The 10,943-nt window shown below is 39.0% G+C and overlaps 1 protein-coding gene across 2 annotated transcripts in view; it reads left to right on the top strand.

The window, feature by feature from the left end:
• Positions 1-505: 505 nt before the first annotated feature.
• The window catches only part of spryd3 (SPRY domain containing 3), a 56,646-nt gene continuing 46,208 nt past the window's right edge, over positions 506-10,943 (top strand). The window contains exons 1-3 of one of the 2 annotated variants that reach the window (XM_072696171.1): positions 506-637; positions 3,899-4,026; positions 6,998-7,073. In XM_072696171.1, coding sequence (XP_072552272.1) covers positions 3,899-4,026; positions 6,998-7,073 — 204 coding nt within the window. In that variant the 5' untranslated portion in view covers positions 506-637. Of the gene's footprint in view, positions 638-2,381; positions 2,649-3,898; positions 4,027-6,997; positions 7,074-10,943 lie in introns of those variants that run through there. The other variant, XM_072696170.1, reaches the window with a different exon arrangement.

Genomic DNA, 10,943 nt, shown 5'->3' with positions numbered 1-10,943 from the left:
GCAGGAATACACAAACACCAGTGAATCAGTAAGAGCACCAAGACCAGTGATTCAGTAGGAACACATAAACACCAGTGAATCAGCAGGAATACCAACACCAGTGAATCAGCAGGAATACCAACACCAGTGAATCAGTAAGAGCACCAAGACCAGTGATTCAGCAGGAATACATAAACTCCAGTGATTCAGTAAGAGCACCAACACCAGTGAATCAGCAGGAATACAAACACCAGTGAATCAGTAAGAGCACCAACACCAGTGATTCAGCAGGAATACACAAACACCAGTGAATCAGTAGAAATACATAAACTCCAGTGATTCAGCAGTCAAATCGTATGTGAGTTTCCATGGTTTCTTTACCAGCTGTGTCAGTAACTATCGACGGGGCTCGATGTAAATCGGTGACCGTGAGCGCGCTCGGTCCCGCCTCAGAGGAGCTCTCCGTCCCTCCCATTGGTTCACAGTCACGTCACTTTCGCCTCCATTGGCGCGTCGCATCCACCGGCCTCTGATGTAAACAGGAAAAGTCCTACACACTTCAGCCAAGTTTTCAGCTGCCTAGCTGATGGAGTCCCTAGCTAGAAGTAAACACAAGTGGCCTTAAATATTCTAGTTTCCTCCTACTGATGTAAGTAAGGTAAGAACCTGGATATAAAGAAGACTGATCCTCCAGAACGACTAACCGACTGATCCACCAGATTCCGCCTGCCTCCGCTCATCTGCTCGGCTATGCTAACGCGCTAGCCCAACCCGAAGTGAAGTTACAGCGTGTTTATTTGTAGCCGTTAGCACTTGGCTAGCTTGCTTTTTGGGGGCTCAGTCGCTTTCAGGTGGAGTATAGTTTTGGGAAATGACCGTCTGAGGGGGTTTTAGAGGAAGCGGCTCGCTTAAACAGCGACAGAGGGGGGCTAGCCAGTTAGCTAAGATGGCTAGCAGGTTGGCTAGCGTCAGTAAACTTTAGGTAGAGTAGGTTGGAGCCTCGAAACTCCAGCCTGGTGCTTATAGGTAGCTAATATTTAAACTGTAGTTTAATGTGGACACTGTAAGGTACTGTTTTTATTAGCTAGCTACGTTATCAAGGCACACTGTTGGGTTCAGGTAGGAGTTCAGTCGTTACGTCGTCACGTCGTCGGTGAGCTGATGTTTCCTCAGGCCAGTGCCACAGACAGTCGGTGTGACTCACTGAGGCATTTTTCTAGCCTTACTTCTTATTATAGGACGTCTGCTGCCATAGTGGAGAACAGCACACACCTTAGTTTTGTCACTGGAGAGAGAGTGTGTGTGTGTGTGTGTGTGTGTGTGTGTGTGTGTGTGTGTGTGTGGAGATGCCCTCACATCTTAATGCTCTCATAGTGCTCAACCATAAAGTCACCTTCAAGGCTGTGCTTTGATTTCACCATTTTTTCCCCCTCTTAGTTTATTAAATCTGTTATTCAGTTTATAAGGGATGCTGTATATAAATAAAACATATAATCGAGTAAACAGATTTAGAAAAATCAAGAGACAGATTTGTTAAATTGAGTGAATTTATATAATTCATTCATTCATTCATTCATTCAGTATTTTATATATGGCTCAGTACACTTCTTGTAGTTTGTCATTTAGTAGTTTAACCCTACTCTAGTTTTTTGGTAACTTAGTGAAACTAGTGAAATTCCCCGTTACTTGACTCCTATTCAGAGTGAAACTTGAATAGGAGTCAAGGGACTTTCTGTCATATCTGGTGAGACACACAGTCACTCACTCAGAGTGTTTTATTAAGGATATAATGATAAAATATTAGAATCAAGGAAGTTAGATACTTATACTTATCACAATACTTCAAAATATGTTCTCAGTATGTCAGTGTCAGTCGTTTTCTCTAGTGGCAAGAACTGGGAGATGACAAACAAATGAATACGTTTATGGTATTTAGCAGACGCTCTTATCCAGAGCGACGTACAAGGTTATTCATATCACAGAGGTGGGCCAATGTAGTGTTAGGAGTCTTGCCCAAGGACTCGTAGTCACCCAGACCGGACCAGATCGAACCCTGGTCTCCCACATGGTGTTGTAACTCATTGGCAGGTAATGGTGTTATCTGTTGCGCCACACCAACCACCATATTGGTCACCAACAATACAAAATATGACTGCTTAGACTGTTTAGAGGGTTGCCAGGTCTGGTGAAAATCTCCTTGTTTAAAACCCACCTTTAAATGTTTGAAGAAACCGGGCATAAGAACCTCTGAGGAGTGTTTTTAGGGTTATTTATTTATTTGAGCAAGAAATGGAGTCTCATGAAGGTCGTGCTCGTCTTTCCCTTGTCTTTTAAATACTAGTTGAGAAGTTGTCATCTTCCAGAGATGTTCACGTGTTAGAATTGTCTACTTTCTGCAGTCAGAATCATCTGTTTGGTACCTGTGATCAGCCATTTATTAATGATTAGTTTCTGTGTTTTGACCTCTAGTGTCTTTGTCATACTTGCAGTGCAATCATGCTAAGGCACCCCTGGAGCAGAGAGCGTTAGGGGCCTTGCACAAGGGTCCAGCAGTGGCAGCTTAGCAGACCTGGTGTTGAACCCACAACCCTGTGATCTATAACCCAGAGCTCTGACCACTGACGCACAAAACTAAGCACTTGCCCTTCTGCTGTGTACCGAGCAAGATGGTGAATATCCCAGCTGGTAACTACAGGCATGGTAATAGTGCTTAGTGTGCTTAGACTCACAGACTTTTTGATTGAATCTAGTCTATTCAAACTAGCTAAGGGTAATCTTGAGTAAACCGCGAAGCTCTTTTGTAAGTCTCTCTGGATAAGAGCATCTGCTAAATGCTGTAAGTGTATTGTAGATGTAGTCAGTTTTATACAGATTTTGACGTTGCTATTCACAGGAAATGACTTATCCATCCATCCAAATCTTGGTGCAGCTGAGCATTGATTGATATTCAATCTGGTAACAATGTAATCGCTTTCTGTTTATTGATAAACTGACTGGCCATAGTGTTAAGGAAGATCCAGCGATATATAAAAAATGCCAAAATCTCTTAAGAGTGATGATTTAAGACAAAATAAATATTTTTGATGTGAATTATGTTGAAAATACTCTCTGAATACCGTCTTGCTGTATAGGCTTAATAAACATTTAGATAATAGACCTCTTTTGGGAATTCTTTGTGTCTAACTAAAGTATTAACTAAATATATAAGTGTTTGATGATAATGCTTTAGGTACAGCTTTAAATTCATTTAAAACAAATTTTAAAACACTTTTTAATGATAATTGTGTTCAGTTCTAGTTTTGCTGTGCATGTTTTTAATCGTACGACTGTTGGTGGACCGGTTATGTTGTGAGCATGCTTCTAGGCTTTTAAAAAAAACGTATATTTAAAATTATGTATAAATTATAATAAGAATCCTTTGTGAACCTTTTTTAAGAGTTCCTTGATAAACCAAAATGCCCTTGCAGTTTCTCTGTGGATTTGCTCGTTTTCATATTTTACATGTATGTTGTTCTAAGAATATCTGCAAAACTTCTCAGATTCTACAGTCTTAATGTGATGGATTGACTTAAAAGTCTAAATGTAGATACAATTTGTCAAATATTCAGTTTGTGAAAAAGATCAAAGGTCAAAATATACCATCTTAGACCTCATCCAATGTTTTCATAATGATATTTAGTTTTTTTACGAGCTTTGATAAGTTGAAACAGGCAAACATGTGCATTGCAATCAAAGCAAGACTGTTGTGGCCTCTTGCAATGCAGTAATTAGAATAGAAAATAGGTTGCAGCTTGACTGCAGTTTCTAAACATCTGTTTGCAAAGCAAGAATTCTTAATCTTGTGTCAATGTTTTTATTTCCACTGTTGTTGTTTTTTTTTTTTTTTTTCATCCCTTTATTTATTTTTTTCTTCTCCAAGATGGACGACATCAATTTACACTACAGGTTCCTGAACTGGAGGCGTAGGATCAGAGAAATCAGAGAAGTGCGTGCCGTACGCTATCAGGAGCGATACAAGCGCATGCTGAAGGATGGAGACACTCTGAGGTATCTAGAACCTGTACATCTCTTCTGCAGCATTGCTTTTTGTTATAAAATGTAAACAGCTTCGTGAGATGAATGGCAGAAAACAGCTCTGTATTGTTGCTGTTTCCATTTTTTAAAATGTAATTAAATTAAATTGAATTGCAATACGATCTTTTTTTTCTTTGACGTTAAGAAGGTTTTTTTTTCCTTTACCTGTAAAGTTGATGTTTTGGTGATGCAAGGTTTTTGTGCAACAGTGACAGTATACTTATGAGTTATGAATTATTATTATATGAATTATGTTCCACATAATTTAATTTGCATCCTCTCTGATGGAAGGACGAACACAGAGAGTGAAAGTGTGACTTTTTTCATACAAATTTAGAAGTTACAAATACTATACTTATGACTAGTGGTGTTACAAATCCCCAAACCCATGGTTTGGATTGGATTTTGTGAGTCATGGATCAGATCATTTTTCAAAAAAAGCTAAAAAAGAAGAAAAGAAGCCAAATGATGCAGTGATTTTAGCTTTCGGTTTGAAAGTATTTTGTTAGTGACTTTTATTTTGACACATTCTGTTAGTTCGTTTGTATTAAAGACCTTTATTTTGACGCAGCCTTTTCATTTGTATTAATGACTTATATTTTGACGTATTTTGTTCGTATGTTTGTTTGTCTTAGTGGCTTTTATTTTGACTCGGTCTGCTTGTTAGTTTGTATTAGTGGTGTTTATTGACAGGTTCTGTTTGTTCGTTTTGTATTAATAACTTTTATTTTGATCCGATCTGTATGTGATGTAGTGGTTGAGTCCGTTTGAGACTCCCTCTCCTCACACTAACCAAACTCTGCTCTCCACTCACACACCAGGCTGATGGAGCTGCAGGTGTGTCGCTGTGCTCGATGTGTCACCCTCCGGCTCTTGAGACTCTCTATAGTGTTTACAGTCCGCACGCTCTGGTCACGTGACAGACAGCTGCTCAGTCTGTGTGTTTCCAGACTGAGGGAGTTATTACTGTAAACACTAACAGCGACAGGAGAACTGTAGTCCACGCTGTCATGGTTAAACTTTGGCCATTAATTTGCAAACCGTGCGCGTCCCAAACCGAGTGGACTAGATCTGTGGATCTGTACGGATCCTGGATTGTCTGTGATCCGTTGCGCTACTAATAAGTAGTAATGCTGCTAATTTTTTCATGTCCGTGTCGCTTCCTGCACATGGTTCAGAAATGCCACAGTCAGAGCTAAGTGCAGTGCTTCTGTTTCTTGGGGAAAGCTGGGGCTTGTCAGCGAGGTGGACTTGGGACTGAAAAGCATCATGTGTGCGTGCATTCGAGCCATCAGCTTCCACCAAAAACGCAAACAAGGCTGACTCTCTCAACCTCACTGATTGAAACAATTATAATCTCAGGGAACGTTATGGACTGCTTGTTTTTTGGTCAGCAAAAGATGAAAGGCGCGTTTGACGTATTGGAAAAAGCATCAGTCTTCGTGCAATATGGTGTTAGATTTCCTCAAAACATTAAATGTTTTTTGCACTTTTTGGATGTTTGAGTGCTCTTGAGGATTCGGTATCTGTGTCCTTTTGTACTGTGGATGACCTGAGTCAGTTCAGAGAAAGAGTTGAACCCTTCAGAACCTTGTATTTTCTGCCTGGATGCTCTTGGTCAAGTTTATTCTGAATCATAATAAATAAAAAGACAGTCTATCAAACAACACACTCCCTATTTGAAGTGGCAGATCTTTATTGAATAAAAGGTTCAAACAATGAAGTTCATAGATGGCTAAAAACCTCTCTAACCTCGAAAATTATGACTTTCAAAGGAAATGTCATTAAAAAGCTAGCAAAGCTTACAAAAGGGCTCCATCAGCCCATGAGCGCTATACAAAGGGTCAGTGTAGTGTGTAGCATAGTGTAGGGAACTTGTTGACCCCTTCAACAAGTGACAAACCTTCAAATCCGAACCTTGCGCATGATGACTTCTCTGACTGAGTCTGCCGATAAGATGAACAGTGAATGTGTCTTTGGAAGGTTATGAAGGAGGAAATCACAGAAATCTTTTTCTGAAAATATTTTTACTAAATACAAAAGAGTCCCTTAATCCTCCACAGCAGTGCTGAAACAGTGTTCTGTGGACAGCTGTTATTCATGCTGTTATGTTTAGAGAAAAGCTCTGCATACCAACATTAATACCCATCAAACTGTGAAACATGGTGGAGGGTGTGTTATGATATGGAGCTACTTTGCTGCCATTGGGCAGCCCTTAAAGCTAACAGACTCTGTATGACTAAAGAAACACAGGGGAAGTTCATATTTTGCATATTTTGTGTGTAAAATTAGACTGTCTTTATTTGTTTTTTATTTTCAAGAATGACCTTAATATTTTCCTCACAACACAAGTCAGTGTGGGAATAGTTGGTGTGTTATTTTGCCTCCCGAGCCAATCTGAGTCTCTTAACCCATTCAGTCCGATCTCTAATCCAGTCTGACTCCACTCCCTGACTAATCAGCTCCCAGCTCCTTTATAACACTGCAGTCAGCTCACTTACTGTGTGTGTGTCTGTGTGTGTTCTCCGGTTCTCCCGCTGGTAAAACAGGGCGTTTCAATGAGAGTTTTATAAAGGTTCAGATATTATGGTCTGTCTTCATGTTCCACTGTAAAATAGCTCCACACTGCCGACCCTCAACTCCCTTTTTTTTACCTTCTGAGAACGTCCTCACTGCTGCAGCCGGCTGGGAATAATGTCTGTTAATGGCGTCCTGAGGACAACAGATCGGTCCGGGACATCTCTAACATGGACCGTTGTCTATTGTACTGTCCGTGACCTGGCTATGTCAAATGTAATCATCTGTCTAAATGCAGATGACTAGTTTTTAAGCAAATATCTGGCAACGCTGATGCAATTCTGATATCATTATGCGCCCCTAGTCAGTACTTTTAGCAACCGTGCTTCATATTACCAGCTAAATGGATGTCTGTTCCCTTCTGTAGTTACCAAGGGAACTCTGAAGAAGTTGGCTGCTATGTGGCTTCGCGGCCCTTGTCAAAGGGAAACTGCTACTTTGAGGTAAGTTGCACATCAGCATTGAGTGTCTGTGCAAGTGTAAGTGTTGCAGTAGTGGCATATGGGTTTGGTTTGTACAACCTGTGTATGGATGGGGGGTCACAAAGGGTAGCAAAATAAATGAGATGCCACTTGTCCCGCACTGACACTGTAAGTGCATATTCAGTGTAAATTCCTGGATTAACATGATCAACATTTCATTTCTGTCCTCATTTCACTCTTCCCCATTTTCTCTCACAGTGGACCATTGTCCATTCTATTAGCTCTGTGTGATGATCTCCAGTACTCGCCACAGAGTTGCCAGGTTTGCGTTTTTCCTGCCAAGTTGGGCTAGTTTCAAAGTGTAGTCACTGGTGAAAATTATAAAGTTGTGGGCTAGGGTTTTTGGGGCTGCTTTTTAAGATGTACTGCAGCTGCTGAAAAAGGTCAGATTGTATATTTATCCTGGTTTGAATATCTGGAAGCATCTTAAGCACCAATAAATACAGGAGATACAGGACTAATGTTAAGAGAGAGGAGAAAGTCACTGTGTTTAGAATGATGAACTTGCTGTGGAATGACAAATATTTAGCATGAAGTATTTGAACAATGCTGTAACAGTGCTGACACTGTATACAGCACTGCTTCTGTAATAAGAGACGATTTTTAAAGGCAGTTAATGAGTGTGATGCATTTTTTATGGTTAGGCTTCCGCTCCTATTCACATTCAAAAACGCATCTAGAATTTACTGTTAAGTTATTTTTCTCATCACAAAATTGGTTCCATCCACTGGAAATCTAAATATGCTTGGTTGATTCATTTGTCACTTTCTGATTGTTGTTGCTGTCACGCAAAAAACATTAGTAACTTTCAATCGAAGTCCAGATAAAAAAGATTTTGTTTTACCAAGAGTAATTTTGACCCAATCTAAAGAACAACTGCCTGATTCATATCATGTCAGAAAGTAAAAACCTGCAAAAGTGATCATGCATAAACAACATTGTGTTGGTAGATAATTCACTTTGGTTCCTGAAGATCTGACCAATCATAGAGCTTGTTTAGCTGCAAAGAAACGCCAGAGAAAATAAACATTTTGAAGAGTTACTTTAACCTATTTGTTTCCAGTGTTACAACAAAAGAGAACTAGTACTGTAGCACTTGCAGAGGGGGTGGACAATATACTAAAAATATTATTTTATAACATTAAAGATACGCCATATTAATCGCAATACTTTGACACAATACAGATTTTTAAAAACAGCTGCCCAAATACTATTCCATAATATAAAAATAAATGAATTTTGGTCAGAATATACTGCACTTTATTCAGTTTAACAAGAAATGAAGTTGGTCAGTGTTCTCTAAACACTGACGATATCGACGATCTGCTCAGAAAAGTGTTTTGTGAATCACAGTAAGAAAATTGATTACAATGCCTAAAGCAAACGTTATGTATATTTTAATTCCTATAAGTTATTAGGCACTCTCTGGAGGCCTAGAAGGAGATGAGGGTCATTGTTGTATTATCTTATGTGTACATCCCAAAGAAATTTGAAGGCAGGCTGTTTGCGTGTAACATCTTGATAAAAAAAAAAATAAATAAAAAAAAAATCAAGAGTGAACGTGGGCTCTAATAAAACCACCTCGTAAACTCTCGTCCACTCTCTTTGCCTGCTCTCGCATATCGGAAATTAGGCCACAGTGTTGCATGATGTCATTTTCCTGCTTTGCTGCTTTTGTTGAAGAATTTCCATCTGAAATCAAATTGCAATTGACACACGTATTTGTTTTAGCTGCTTGTTGAATTCAGCTCATTTTTAAACCCAGGTTTCTTTTAATGAAAACCAAAAATCTCCATTTAGACCAGTGCAGACATCTGGTATTTCCAGTGACTGAAAGATGGAAACGGATTTGAAACGTAAACTGAGTGAAATTTCAGCTTGGAAATCATATAATGATGAATATCCTGCTGCATGCGTTTTTGTCCATTCTGAAAATTGCTTTTCCCTTGTCTTTCTGTAATAAGAACCTAGATATCTTCCATGGGAGTCATGGAACACAGGCTTCAGTTTTTCCTGTTTCTTCAAGAACATGGTACTGCAGTGCACATGGTTGAAACACTGGGGAAATAATCTGTAGTCACCCACTCGAGTATTATTTTGGCTTTGATCCAAAAGTTAAATCTTTGTAATTTAAAATGGAAATTGAAACGAAGCCATTTTACTCATCCAATGTTTAAATGATACTAAAAACTCCTAAGGCTTTAATGGATTTCTGTGGCAACATTGTAAGTAGTTCTTCTTTATTTCATTCTTTCTCACACTTTGTCCATTCAGGCATATCATGCTTCCAAACGGTACAAAACAAAAAAAAAATCTGGACGCCTATCAGTTTGGAAAAAGTTACAGAGCTGTTGGGTCAAGCCAAGGTCATAGGGCTTCACCGAAATACAATCAGAGCTACACTGTCCAAATGGAGAACGTTTGGAACAGTACTGAATCTTCCCAGGAGTGAACGCCCTTTTAAAACCTCTGTAAAACCAAGGCGTAAAATCATCCAGGAAGTGAAAAAGAACCCAAGAACAACATCTAAAGAACTACAGGCCTCTATTTCCTCAGCTAAGGTCAACATTCATGACTCAGACAAACCGTCAGAAAAAACACTGGGCAAGAGTGGGTGATCCATGGGATCCATAGCAGAATAGCCCAGCAGAAACCAGTGCTAACTAAAAAGTATATAAATGCTCGGTTGGGTGTTAAACAGAATAGGCTGTGTGAAGTCTTCTGAAAACCTAACCCTGTTTTTTAAAGTTAGAACCTCATACCAGCTGTGAAGCATGGTGGTGGTGGTAGTGTGATGGTTTAGGGATGCTTTGCTGCATTTGTACCAGTAAGGGAAATCTGGATCATCAATCTGGAGTGGATCATGCAACAAGACGCTGAACTTGTTGAAATTTTAAACTTTAAGAAAGTTCTAGTCAAAGTCTTAAGCTGAACCCTTTTAAAAATGTTTGCAGGATTTTGAAGCATTACAAATGTCCCAGAGCTGAAGCAGTTCTGCTAGGAAGGGTGGGTAAAAATTCCACAGTAGCAACATTTAACATACTGTTTAACAACTACACAAAGCCTTTGGTAAATACATAAAATGCCTATTGTTGAAAATCACATTAAGAGGTATTAAGATACTGACTTATTTTATCATTTTATGAATGATCAAATTTGGATTATTAGAACATTTTTGTTAATGTAAAGTATGTAACATTTACACAAAATGTAGTCCGAATAACCCTCTTTACACCTTTTAATGTTAAATATTTTTTTTTAAAATTCAAATTCACGATATACTCCTCTTGCAGATTCAGTAAACTTTGTTACTGGGAGTAATTTTTATTCACAAAATATACAGAGTAATTAGTAGAGACCGATACAGATACATGAACTTTGTGTATCAGCCGAGACCGATCCGATACCATTATTGAATTAATAAATCATATATATCTCACCATGTGGGAGAGACATCAGGATTGACTTAAACATTACTTTACTAATAAAATAAAAAAATCTATAACAAACAAACACCGGTATAAATGAGCCCAGTTGTTGTGGACTTTTGTTCTAAAATTTAAAGTCTGTGAGAGTAAAAAGGCTAGCAGCTCCGACCTTCTTGGACGAGCTGGATTACTCGCTGAGAGATGATGACAGGTCAAGGGCGCTACCGATACTTGCTGATTGCTATGATATATGTGTCTGTAGGTTACTCTGATCCTGAGTTATGAAACCTAGAATATCGGCGGTGCGAGAATCAGGTTCTGTGGATCAGACTAATTATCTGATACCCGATCCAGCTAATTTCGTTAGTATCGATGCACCCCTAGGAATTAGTAAATCAATTTC

The sequence above is a fragment of the Salminus brasiliensis genome, chromosome 14 (assembly GCF_030463535.1).
Source record: "Salminus brasiliensis chromosome 14, fSalBra1.hap2, whole genome shotgun sequence".
In the NCBI taxonomy this organism is placed as follows: domain Eukaryota; kingdom Metazoa; phylum Chordata; class Actinopteri; order Characiformes; family Bryconidae; genus Salminus; species Salminus brasiliensis.
Note: the sequence above shows the minus strand (reverse complement) of the source record. Positions and strands in the feature narration are given on the sequence as shown.